General features: G+C 35.8%; 1 protein-coding gene across 1 annotated transcript in view; it reads right to left on the reverse strand.

The window, feature by feature from the left end:
* BTBD9 (BTB domain containing 9) overlaps positions 1-14,694 on the reverse strand; it is a 122,449-nt gene that overhangs the window by 46,069 nt on the left and 61,686 nt on the right. The window contains exon 8 of the mRNA XM_074166452.1: positions 3,066-3,175. Within this exon, the coding sequence (XP_074022553.1) occupies positions 3,066-3,175 (110 nt within the window). The remainder of the gene's footprint in view (positions 1-3,065; positions 3,176-14,694) is intronic.

A 14,694-nucleotide genomic window follows, 5' to 3' on the forward strand; every position in this document is an offset into this window, starting at 1 on the left:
AAAGTGCTTCATTTTTATTATTTGTTTACCAGCCTTCTAATCTTCACTTTACAGTAACAGCCATTACATAGATACTATGTATCAGTAGTAATATATCTGATAAATTACCCTCTTTGTATATACAGTTTTCAGATCAAGTTGAATAGGTTTCACGAAGATTAAATAAATAACTACTCTTACATCTCCCCATAAGATCTCTAAACAAATACCTCCGTGGCCTTATTTCTTTGGAATGAGGTTTCAAATGACAAACTCTTTGTATATTATCTTCAGTGTTGTTTTGGTAGAAGTAAGGGTCACAAAATCTTTCTGAAAGGACCATATGGCCTTCAAGGGCCAACCCACATTTCATTTTCTTAATAAAACAAGTTATAGAAACAGCAGCTGTGTTTTTCCAACCTAATTTAATACCATACTGCATAAACAATTAAACCAATAGTATTACCTAATACCACTTCTCAAGTGTTGAAAATGGAAGTTTCTATACTCAGTCAAGCTTAAAAGCAACCTACTCTGATTACTGCACTTTCATATTTTGTGGAGCTTTCCTAACTGCTTCCAGTTCACTTTACCCTATCCAGTCACTGCAGAAATAAACATTACAAATCCTCATTGGAGCAATAAAATAAATCTGTTCAACTACCCCATTGGTAGTCACACAGATTTTTTTTTATAGAAGTGGAAGTGAGACAGTCTGCTTGATCAAGGGAGCCAGATAACATTCTACCTTACAGTAACATTACATCATAGGTATGTAAACCAAAACACTAAATGGATATAAGGTCACTTTGCTGGATCAAGGCTGTTGAGATTATATTTGAATAGGTAACTGATGGTCATAAATTCTGGTGGTACAGCCTTTGTGCCCCTGCACCAGTTCACAATGGGACTGCCCTCATTTAGTCCCAAAAATCTTTTCATTTGTCCCTTTCTCAACATAAACTCTGCAAGGTCATGTATCCAACTGTTTCCACCTCATCTACAATCAGAAGTTGGTCCACATCCCTCTTTCGATTAACTACTCAAAAAAAATTAAGAGAGTAAGAACTCAGTGTGTTGACTATCACCCCTTCAATATAAAAAGTCTCTCTTTGGTTATTGCTGATCACTTCAAATGACTTACATGTAAAAAACTTCATTTACCCACACTGAATGATGGTGTAATTCCACTGATCACCATGAACAACAATGGATACTTACTATTATGTAGTCCAAACCTTATTTACCTGTGAGATTCTGTAACTACCAAAAAAATTTTCATAAACAGATAAATTTTAATAAAGCCCTATAAAGCCTCCATCCACTAGATTATCTTTGAAATTCTGATGAAATGCTGAAACAGATCAAATAGTTTGTCTCACAAAAATACTCACTAAACCGTAAAATATCAGAGATTATTTGAAAGACAAATCAATTTCGGTACGAGTCCACTATCACAAACATACGTGGATTCTCTACCTTACCTACTGTTACAACCAAACAATCTTTGGGTTAACACACAAGCACGAAAAAAAAAAAGGGAAAATAAGTATATTACTCAAGTCCTAAATTAAGTATTTGCTAAATAAGACTGATAATCTTAAATCAAATATATAGAGATATATGCATCACTTATTTGTACACAGTAACTCTGATTTTGTGTAAAGTTTTTTAAAAGTTCATAGCTGGCACTGCTAAATATAAAATTTAGCTCAAAGGTTTTATGGAACTTGAAAAATTTTGGTTCTCCCCTAACTAGCTTAATGAAGGCAGATGTTTTCCTTAAACACAGTTCCTCTGTATTGCTTGTTTTATTTTCTTGTCAACGGCAATTGCAATATTGCTTGCAAACCCCCTAAAAACAAAGGGAAATCTTTCTATTTGCGTTATTGGACAGCTTATACACTTTGGGGCTATATAACATAAAAATTAGTAAAGGGTGGTTTCTCAGGCTACATATTCTATGCTTCTAAAAAGACATCATGAACTTACACAGCAAACTTCATGAGACTGAATGTAAACATGCAATGCCTTTGTATAACACATGGGGAATGGGCTGAAGGAGTTGTGTCCCAGTTTTTCCACAGCTAAATATTATAGTTTTCTCAGAAAAAAAATTCACAAGAAATATGTCTTACTAAAATCTTCCCTCTTGTTCTTTTTTGAAAACGGTTTTCCCTTTCATCTATCATAGGTGCATACTTAAAATTTAAATATATTTTTTAAACCAGCATGAACTCAGAATTTTGCTGAAATTCTCAATTTTATGCCAGAAGTAACAAACTACAGGAAATCCAACCTAGAAAAATACTAAAAGGTGCACAAAACTCTTCCCAATTAATTTCAGGATCTCACTCACGTGAGTTTACACAGAAGAAAGCACAGAAATCACCCTGTTTGAACTATTTAAAAAAATGGATATAAAATCTGACATAGTCTGTTATTCAGCATTGTTGGTCTGTTGGGGATTTCTGTGTTAAGTAATGCAGTACTACGTGGAGGTACTTAAATTAGTATTATATAAGCTGTCTGGAGCTCCAGAGGTACCAGAGCTCCACCAACGTGGTCTTCTGAGAATCAGGGTAGCCGACATAACATTTTGCCATGGCTAAGCGTGTCTATGACTCTTTGGAGGAAAATCAGCACCTGAGAGTTTACTTTCAGCAGTTGAAACCAGGCTGTGTAAGAGGCCCTAAATGCCTAAATCTGTCTTTCACTGCAATAAATAGCTCTGGTTACTCCATCCTCGTTACAAATTCAGGCTAAACTAGCAGGATGAAGGAGCAACCGTACTATAACACGCAAAGAAAAATCAGATCAGCAGCACAGAGTGACTCAACTGCCAGTGGCTTTGTCAGCAGCAGTTGATTTAATTTGAACTTTAGCATTCCTGCAGCATCACTAGTTAATCTACAAAACTTGAATTTCAAAGAAGTTGCAAGGGCTAGCCAACCAATTCTATGCTCGCAGCATCACTTAACTCAATTTAGAGATTTCTGTGTGGAAACAGGAGTAAGAGTGCAGTGATGGCCAATCTTAAAAGGCAAGTGTTCACAACGGTTCATGTAAACAGTTTTATCTCTTACCTATCAGGCCTTTCTCGAGAGTAAAGGTTTTGTTCGTGAACATGCATTCAAATGCCACAATATGGAAAACTTTGTTCACTGTGTTGTGGGTCCCAACAATTCGTATATACCTATAGGGAAGAAAAAAAGGGTAAGTAGCACAAGTTAAGTATGACAAACTTCTATGAACTAAAGTATAAATGATTCAGCTGTACTATATTCTACAGACCTGTAAGAACTGAGTAACTATAAAAAGAAAAAAAAAATTAAAATAAGAAAACGAGTAAAAAGAGTATAAATTTCACATCAAACTTCCATCTACCCAGGACATTCCAGTACAATTTAAGAAAAAAGAAATAACACTTAAACAGCTGTTAAATCTATCAAAAATCTTTCTGGACTAATTTGCCAAGAAAAGAAAAATCAGGGAGCTTCTGGTTCAGAAATTCGTCTCTTAGTGCAAATGTGTGGTCAAGGAGGGTTTAAATATTAATAATAAAAAAATCCCTTTACCAACTATACTTTTCATCACAATGAAAGATTTCATACAGCCAGGATAAAACAAACAAATCAGTGAGACTTCTCTGCAGAAGCCAATAATTAATTCCATTTTAATATGACTGTTTCCAATTCTAATACCGGATATACAGGATATCAATGTCTTTGTTGGTGTGTATTTTACTAATAACAAAAAAAAAATTAGTATCTGAACAGCCAAATGTTACGAAACAAAGCTATCTCTGGGTTTCATTCCTAGTTGCATAGCTTACACTTCTAGACTCTAATTGAAAATCAAATAGAGCTGCTCTTGAACACTGTGACCTATTCACCTTCTGTATTACCCCAGAGGCTTCACCTTCTCTAAACAGCCATTAACCTTGGTTCAGTCTGATTCCCCCATTTTCTGAAGAGATCCAACAGTTCTTACTAAAAATTTTGAAAAATGCTAAATAGAATATGGTATATCATCTCAATAAATGTTGAACAAGCAACAGAGAAAACTACCTAGAACAAATACCATTACCCCACAAAATGGATTACCCACATTGCAGAAAGCTTTGTATTAAATGAATTCATTTCAATTAAGAAGTATCAGAATGTATGAAACTTAAGCAATATCCTCGGACTGAGGTATAAAACAACCTTTCACTTACGTATTATAACTCCAACATATTGGCCATTCACCAATAGCATCATTTTGGCTTGTGTTCTTCATCATACCAAGTTGAAATAATATCCAGCTTTCAGTCCTGAGATACTTTTTTTTTTTTAAACAATAAAAACCATTATAGCTATTTTATTGTACTAACGTTCAACCTCCTCCTAAACTTCAAGACTTGAGTGCCTTATGAAAGAGCTCTTATAAGCAAGCCTCAATGACCGTTATTACTGATATATACTGGTTTGTCTTTACTATACATAGAAAAACTTGTCAAAAAAAATAATTTAAAAAATTCCACCTATTACATGTAAATGCTGCAAGAGACAACTAAGTTAGCTGAGTATCATGACATCACTAAAATTGGCAAAGTTTTTGACCTCTGCTCCTTTTACCTTATACAATAGTTTCACTTAAAATAAACCAAGTATTACATATTTTTATTAAAATTGCAAAACTGGTATATAATGTGCTCAAAATTTCACTTTAAAATTATTTTTATTATCATAACTTGAAATAAAAAGAATGATATGCTATTCCCTAATTATCTCACAGATCAATCATCACAATAGCTAATTTCCTGCAAGTCATTCCGTGTAGAAAAAGTAAAAGTTGCAAAACTAGAGAAAATACTTATTTCTCATAAAGAAGGTGAACGTACATTTTAAGAACTTAGCCCTAATTATGTAACTGTGACAAGTGCCTGCAAAGAGCATCGCAGGAATCTTGGGAAACAGTCAGGGAAACAGGAGTTCTTTCCCCAGACCTGCCCACGTGAACCAGTCTGTTGCTGCAAGGTGATATGTGAAATGCTGTATTTTGGGATTCATATTATGAAGGCAAAACCATACCAGCTTTGGTTTTTCTTAACACTCCAGGGACAATCTGCAGTGCTTTTCCAAGCAGGGCAGTCAGGCACAGCCGTAGCAAAAGCACGGTAGACACACAGGAGCAGGACCTCAAGGTTCCTACTCACAAAACTGACACTGAAGAACTGAAGATCCACTGAAAAGATTATAATCAAATTATTCAGGAGACTAACAGTTTGCTGTTCAGAGAAAGTTAACCTGAAATTTGAAATAATCTTTCAGTTTTAGGAAGCCTGGTAGACATCTTCAGCTAAAGGTATGCCTCCTCCTTGAAGTTACAGTCACAAATGTATTTGGTCCAGTCTTTTCAGATTATTCTATTTTTGTCAGTTCACAAGCACAGTATCAACCCTAAATAGACAGGCAATGACCAGGATCCGACAACAGTAAATGCTCTCATTCTATCCAGCATCAGAAGTGCAGAATTCAACTAAACATGGGAACAATCCTGGGATGTTTTAAGCGCACGCGGTGGCTGGCTCACCAGAGAGACTCCCTCGTCTCTCTCAGGAAAGAAAGGAATTGATTGAGTTGTGCTGCTTGGACAAAACGGGCTCCAGGCTGCCCAACAGCGCATTACTAATGGAGCTACTTTGACACACTTCAGTTACGCTTCCTTGCTTTAAAGAGTTTAGAGAATAAACAAAGTAACAATATTAATGGTAACACAAGAAAATGCTTCATAATTAGCTTTAGAAGCTAGTTTATTTGGATTTTTTTTGTATTATGAAATTGTAACACTGGAGCAAAATTCTAGATTGGTTTTGGCTTTTTTGGCTTTTTTGCTTTTTTCTTTGGTGGGTTTTTTTGGTCATTTGCTTGTCATTTTTTTAATATATCAAGAGGGTGAAAGATACACACAAGGCTTGAATAGTTTGCCATGGGAAAAGCATCTTTATCATATTGCAAACTTAGGTTAAATAACATATTACCCCCTCATCAGCAAAGTTCTCTGCCAACAGGTATGAAAGAACAAAGCTTATTCTTATATGCTAAATAGCCTATCTGTTATTTGGAAGAATAGATGACAATGTTTCACGTTGCTGGAAAGTTAAAATTTTGTGATAATGTAAAACAAAATCCCATCCATCAAAATAATCATGTAAACATTAGTCTTCTAAAGTATATTATTTTGATTTTATAATATTATTGCAAGGTAGAATGTAGGGTTATGACAACCCCCTTCCTTTCTCCACAGTACAATAGATTTTTTTTATTCTTTCCTTATCTCTCTCAAGGTGAACGATCAGCATTATTTCCTGCCTGAATCCTACGTTCTTCTACTTGGTGGAAATTAAAATAATGCGATACTCAAAATTACTTTAAACATCCTAACTTCTAAAATCACATTCTCAGATTTTGCATAAAAATTGCAGCTTATTATTCCACTTGAGGCAAGATACTAAAGCCACCATAGCCTGAGACTGAAAAGATAATCTTCCTTCAAATAAGGCAGAATTTATTAGAAATGCCCAGTACCACTAGGTAAACAAGCTGTATCTGAATTTCAAATATCACCAATGAAGAGTGATACTGAAGGTACGCAACCCGTTTCAGAGGATCAGATGAAGACATTGTAAATACTGAAGTAGTACCTCCTAATGAGAACACTGAACAACGGGCTGAAAACGAGAAGTTGGCTCAGAAATACGACAGTGAGGAAAAACTGCAATGTGGACAAGTTCAATACGATCAATGGAGTATTAATTCAAAGCATACAGATTTCAGAAATGTAAAATACCTGTTATAGCTCATGACACGCTTGAAAATTTGGAAATTTTCCTAAGCAGTTTCCTGCTAAATGGAAATGCAACTGAGTCATAATTAAAAACAAAAGTATCTCTTCAGGCAATCAGACTATGTGTACCATCTCAACACTTTCCTGGAGTGATTTATTAGCTGGAATATAAGTGTACAGGTAACAAAATTAATATGAACAATTTTTCAGCACATGCAACTTTGAAAAATGCTTAAAACCCATGGGATGTGTTTTATGTGATCACTCACTAAGTTTTTAGATCATGCTGTAGTGGTTTTGGCTGGGACAGAGCTAAATTTCTTCACGGTAGCTTTTATGGTGCTGGTTTGTATTTGTGCTGAAAACGGTGTTGATAACGCCGGGATGTTTAAGTTACTGCTGAGCAGTGCTTGCACAGCATTCGAGGCCTTTTCTGCTTCTCACACCACCCCACCCGAGAGCAGGCTGCGGGGCACAACAAGTCGGGAGGGGACACAGCCAGGACAGCTGACACCAACTGACCAAAGGGATATCCCATTCAGGAAAGGGAGGACATTGGGAGTGATGGTGTCCACCTCCCCAAATAACTGTTACGTGTCATGGACACCTGCTTTCCTGGAGATGGCTGAACACCTGCCTGCCGACAGGAAATAGTGGATGAAATCCTTCAAAGCTTTTGCTTTACCTATTAAATTGTCTTTATCTCAATGCACAAGTTTTCACACTTTTACCCTTCCGATTCTCCCTCCTGTCCCACTGTGGGGGAGTGGGGGAGTGAGCGAGTGGCTGAGTGGGGCTGAGCTGCCCACCGGGGTTAGCCCACAACACCGTGACACTGCTTTTGGCTCTGAATGGCAGAGCAGCAACAGGTAGGGCTCTCCCACTTTGCTAACAGGCCTAAAGGTACAGACAACTAAGAATTAAGTACCATAAAATCTAACAGCCTTCTGGCTCTCACAAGCAAATCTGCATCAGGTGGTAAGAGTATCATCTCTGTCAATGTTATCTAGTTCTCTCCAGATACAAGAGGAGCGAGCAGGCTCTGTGTTCAACTGTCTGCAGCAAGCTAGGAAGAAAGTACTCAGGCCTCCAACAGCTCCTCACTCAGGAACCATAGGTTCAGGTCCTACACATTGAAAAAGTGACAGGTTGAACACCCTCTTCCCTCCAAAGGCTCTCATTATGAAATGACTACAAGACATCATCATCAGATCAAAGGATACTTAATTAAGACTGCAGGAGTGAACAATTTTAGTGACCCCGTATCTTTCAGAGTCCAACTTTGGAAGATTAACTGCCTTAACACTTGCTTTCTATGTACATATTTATACAAAAAATACATCCCATAAGAAAACAAATGAATCTTGGCTAACTTAGTATTTCCTTTCTTGCAACTAAGGGAATAAAAAACAAGCAGCTGCGGGATTGGACGTGCTGGAGTACGCTACGAACAGCAAATCAACTCATATGGAAATACACTAAAACCTTCAATGGCGTAATAAAACATTTGATTTGATCTTGATCCTTTTAGATACTTAAGAATAACGTCAAACTTGCATAGTCAAGGTCAAAGGTCAAACTTGCACAGTTTTGCAATTATTTTTCACTGTTCAAGTAGTGAGAACAAATCTGGTATTTTTCCACCTCCAGCACTACATGCTTGCAATTATCATAGTCCTCTGAATTAGAAAAAACAGAGGAAATAAGCGAAAGATCATATTTTTAACAGACATTTTCTGAAATACAATACAGGTACCTTTTATGTTGATTAAATCGACATAAATGCGTATAGTAATTATTTTTGATAACCACACAGAGTCATTTTTCTTCAAGTGTTTGGCAAGCATGTCATTAATTAAAAAGGACCACTGACCAAACTTACTCATGTATGCTGAATTACAAGATAATTTAAAAGCTTTGATTACCACAAGACAGAGGTGGGGGGAGGGGGAAATAGGAGAAAGCCCAAACCCTAAATGAACAAAAAAGAACTTTAGAGCACTTTGTTAGTGGGTGACACAAGCTTGGGCAAACCTGATTAAGCTGAGACATAGGAATGATGAAGAATTAACTGTATAATCAAAATCCAGGTGCCAAACTATGAATTTTAATTATATTGCTCACTGAGGAAGAGACATGGCAGACAAAAAACAAGGAGGGCAGGCATTAAAAACACTACAGACAGTTTTTCCAGTTAAATTAGAATTTGTTCACTTTCCTGTCAGGAACAAAGCAGCTTTATACAACACAAAGTTATCTATAAATCTTTGTGTGATAGGAGAGTAAAAGAACCACAACTCAAGGGCTAGACTAGCTCCTCTGTCAGTGGACTTCGACTCAGCTGATAAACTGGGGGGAAGACAAAAAGAACCCCTGAATCATTCTTTAAAAAAACCAAACCTTGATTGCTTTAGGGGGTTTAAAAGTACTTCCCTGGCAGATGAACAGGAGTGCAGCATGAGAATTTTGCCTGCCCCTTTAGAAGACATTTTACTTTGTTTTCTGGTCCTGTTTGAGAATAATGGATAGTGATAGTATTTAAGTGCTTTAGTTTCATCCACGCCACAGACTTCTATAGTCACAGTTAGTCATGCTACACTTGGTTCTGAGATTCCCACGGTGGGAATACCAGAAAAATCTGTATTCTTAATTTCTTTTTTTTCCCCCACTAGCAAGAAAATTATTTTAATTAGAAGGAAATGGTATGTTCTACTGCATCTTGGTACAACCTTAAACTACTAAAAATTTAAGTGAACTACCTGGCTTGATTAATTAGGCACCCACATGGCAATGCCCTCATCCATTTCCTATTTTTCCCAGAGCAATTATTCACCTTTACACAAAACCATGACTCGGGCACTCTGTTGTGACTACAAATACTCACATTTCTGAACAACTACATTATGCCTTACTTCTGCTCTTTACATTTATACTGACACATTTAATTCGGATAACAGCTGCTGCTGAGCATACCAGTGATTCAGCTGTGGATACCCTGGAGGACTACTAATACCAAAGCTCAGCTGCCTCCATCAGAACAGTACTTGGGACATGTGTCAAAGCGTAAAAATATGCATACTCTAGGATCTGTTTTAATCCTTCATTATAATAACACCAGTAAGACACAGACAAACTCTGGAATATATTAAGCATAGATTCTAATCTCTTGAGAATGTTGAGACAGAAGATTAAGTAAAGACGGGTAAAGGAAATTAACTGGTATTTTGTACTGATAACCACTCTAAGTTAGTATCAAAGCAATCCAGAACAGCAATAGCAAACTAAAACAAAAAACTAAATGCCACCTGTACAAAACGAGCTCTTAAGAACGTGGCATTTCATTTTCCTTCGTGCAACATTTGGTATGAGACACCAGTGCTAGTCCTACATACTTCATATCTGCTCTAACTGCTTAGAAACTGCTAACATTCACATTCTGATCACCGCCACAGAGATGCATGAGATACAGCCCAGCACACAAGGGCATTAGAAGACATTCTGTTTGTCTTCTAGTGGAAAAGGAAACAGTGCTATTCACTGCCATACAAACCCCGTTCATTGACAATTCAGTAAAATGTATAATCTTTCAGACTCACACAGCTGAATCAACAGACTCATGACAGGAGCATAAAAAAAGAAAGGAGGAAAAATCTTTTGCCAGAATTAAATCACATGGAAAAACAGTGGACGTAAATAAAGAATTAAGCAAGAACAAACGTGGAAAGCATTCCTGCCTTTTGACCGGAGTCAAGTTTTCCTGCACTTAGATGAGAAAGTCTGATAGAGTCTATTTTATACCTAAGGAAATCCCTGCTGCAAGTATAGAAAACAACAGTCTTGCGTCTTACACAAGATAAAATCGTTGAACTCTACTAGGAAAAGCATAGGTAACACCTGCAAAGCCTGAACAGTAACATTTTCACCTTCCTTCCCAATTGATGCAAATACAAGAAACAGTGTAGCAGTTTGTAAACACAACATATTTTTTCCCATAATTTGCTAAAATGCGTCCAGATACTTTATGCTGCAGTGTTCAAGTGGCTAAAAATACCAACATACAATAATTACACAGGATATGTAATTGTTTATCTACTATATATAAGCAGCATATCAACCCAGCAACAAATGTTTTTGAACACATTTAACCAAATTAACAGCAATGTGCATGGGAACATAATTAACATTTGCATGATGTGATAATGTTTTGTATGCCATACGTAAGAACAATAAGCTTGCAAAATGGTAATTTTTTCACTACTGTTTTCAAGGGTTTATTTTATTTTATTTTAAATAAAAAACCCCAAATTTGAGGTAAGCTTGCTTGAATCTGAATCTTCACACTGTGTGCATCCATAGTTCCGTTCAACTTCTCAAACCTGAACTTGCCTCTGCAGGTTTTGTTTTGGGTCAGATCTCAATCCAGAACAGTTCTGTTTCCCAGAATCTGTCCAGATATGGACATCTCTTCAGAAACTCTACGTATTTAAGCACATAAGCAGAACAGAATAAGAGAAGAACTCAAGGGTTCTCAAAAGGGGGTCATAAATGCACATGCAGAATGAAATGTTGAAATAAACAAATAAAAAATAAAACAAAACCAAACACACACCCCCCATCACCTCCCCCCCAAACAGAATAACTTTTTACCGACTGCGAAATATATCCAAGGATATATGCAAGGAATCTTGCCATTTGCGATGTTAAAATTATACCAGAAGGTGGTATCTAGTGGAATCAGCTAAGCACTGTTAATATAAAAATGACTGGCTACACCTTTTCATCAATATTTTTATGATTTGAAAATTGTACCTATGGATAAAACTTCTTGTAGTTGGAGGTGGTTAGAAAATTGATGCAAAATATTTCTGGCCCAATTTGCAATTTGCTGCACAAACGATTTTGTAATGCTGAAACATAGGGTAATTCATTAAGCTGAGTTTGCCTTATATATTTAAAACATTTATGATAAAAAAATCAGTGTTAATATTCAAGTGGTTTAGATATGAGGCAAGTATGGCTTTGTTAATTATTTCTTTAACTAAAGATATGATCATACAGTTATTAAAACCCTTGTACCATCCAGTGATTTACAAATGCCGTGCCAAAAGCAACCGTCACTCACAAGAAACATCAACCTAAATTCTTCAAACGTAGGAACAATGTTTGTAGGAGCAAAAACCCCTGAAAAAGAAAAATCACAAGTAGTGCTCTACTTAAACTAGTTGACTGTCAGTTCTGATTGCTTTGGTGTTCCTTTGTAATATAATTAAAGTGTGCAACACCTGTTCTGCTCCTGACAACACACGACTTAACCAAACTCTTAACTATGATCATTCTATAGATGCATTTTAGAAATTATTTAGTGAGGAATCAAATTCACATGAAAATATATATCAGACACTACAAAATGGAAGAGAAGCCTCATCGGAAATTGTAAGACATTTTTCATATTGATGAAACAAATGTCTGATGTGAGACAGATCAGTGAAAACATCAACAATTTATTTCTAAATTCATTTAAGTTCTGCATTTTATGAGAAAAAATCTGACATGGTATCAATTAGCAGTATCACCTGCTACACATATATATGGCTACTAACTCAGTTAATCAGTCTCTCTAATCTGCATTGCCTACACTTTCCAGCGTATTCAAGACCTAACTGCTAACTAATGCAGGCTTGAATCAAGCTATAAAATAAAGGACAAAAGAAATATTATTTATGGGACTGTTAATCAGACATGAAAGTGCAGCAGATTCAATCTTGTAAACTTCATAGATCTATTTATTTTTAAATCAAATTGTATTTTACTGGAAATAATAGATAACATGGTGAAAGAAGATCACAAATTTGGATTACAAGATTACAAGTAGGTCTACATTAACCTGCACAAACACTCCTACACAGCACAGCAGAGGTGAGATGGTAGAAGAGAAGGGCAGTGACTTCCAATATCTGTATACAGAGAATAAAATCTCCAGAAACTCAAGTTTCCTGCGAGAAGAGTTGAAATTATGGTTATTTTAAAGACAGAGCATTTAAGATAGACAATTACTTAAATGTATTTCTTGTTCTTGCTGCTTCTCTCTTTTTCCACTTCTTTTTTTTTTGTGATTTGTTTTAGCTGTAGAATAGAATCACATTTATCATATACAACTTCTCTTGCTGATTTAATAAGCAACCAGGAGAACCGTTTGATTAATTCAGAACAGTACATCGCAACATCACACCAATTGAACTAATTACAGTGGATATTAGCTCACTGAAACACTACTGTCAGGCTGGAGAGGTACATTGGGTGCGAGATCCCCCCAAAATTTTTATTGTTTTGTTAAAATGCAATTTTACGATATGAAAATAATTTATGTTTGACTTGTCTATGAACTACACTACTAAAACTTGTGAGCAGCTGAGCAAACCTGCAGAAGATAGAAATATATTTACTGAGTTACTGAATTCAAATCTCTTCAACTGGTTCCTTTACTAAAGAACAATTTGATTTAATAACCAGTCATATAGTTCCCTCCATATGGTAAAACATCTAAAAATAATAAACTGTTTTAAAACTAATGTGATAAATCCTAAAATCAATGTGAAGGCAATGGAAGAAGAACAGAATAAACGGTTACCAGAAAAATAAAGTAAGCCTTTTCTTTTAAACATTCTTTCTTTTAAGTGTAATAAAATATAAAGTTCTTCAAAATAAAATTGGTTCTGTATTACCTCAAACCAGGACATCTCTAAATAACATGATTCTTGCCTCAGAAGTGACAGCAGTGTTCTGTGGTAGAGTATCTTTTAAAGGAATCTTAGCATGCAGTTATGTGAATTTTGATTCTGTAGACATAATCTTCATTAGCATATCAATTCAATTTACCTGAATGTGCTGTATTACCTTATAAACCACCTACTTCACTTTATTAAGCTGATGATTTGAACTCAGTACTGCAATATTTTGATATGCAGCTAAAAGAGAAGTTATGTATTTTATTCTTATATATTAATGTAGTGAAAACATGTTTGAGGAGGCAGCTCTTCATTATACTTCAATGCTTTATTCCTAGCAGTAATTGATGTTAGTTATGACTAGGAGGCTATTATCAGGCTAATACTATCTTTTCCTCCATAATATTATTATTTTCAGTGTAATGACATAAATCTCTGCTTGGAAATAGAAGCAATCAATATTATTTATTGCTGCATTTTCATTAACTAGAAATTTACAGGGAATACAGGACTGTGACTTATTTATGTCCTTCATGGAATGGAACCTTTGAATTTAGAACTAAGGTTTCCCTGTCACACACCCTTCTGGCCTTCCTTACCTATGCCCAAAGTCAAATTTTCACACTTCATTTTCACCTCTTACTACATCTCCTCCTCTCAGCTCATGCCCACGTTCCTTCACCTCAGCAGCTCACTTAGTGTTTCCCATTTCCCTCCTAGGTCACGTATCCTGAAATAGATGATATATTTGATATATTCAGAATGAATCTTGATATACGTAGAATATAGCCTTCAAATTTTAGTTGAAGTCAATAACTAACCTGTGTCCTTTTCACCATAAAATGTTTAAGAACCCTACTGCCTCTATATTTAGCAGGTAATTGTGGTATTGATTTATGTAATGTATGTCCTTCCACATATACCCTATCCATCTATTTCATATCTGATTGAAAGGCTTTCTTAACTTCCTACAACTCCCAATGGCTCAACTATATCAATCCCAAACTCAAACCTCCTGATAATTTTTTTATATTACTTTATACTGCCTTTTTTATATATTACTCAGGAGAGAGCTGGTCAGTGTTCCTACCTAAATACACACAGCTGACTCTTGCTTTCAGATTCTTACCATCAACTCTGAAAAGGGATGGATAAGCCA

The sequence above is a fragment of the Numenius arquata genome, chromosome 2 (assembly GCF_964106895.1).
Source record: "Numenius arquata chromosome 2, bNumArq3.hap1.1, whole genome shotgun sequence".
Taxonomy (NCBI): Eukaryota; Metazoa; Chordata; class Aves; order Charadriiformes; family Scolopacidae; genus Numenius; species Numenius arquata.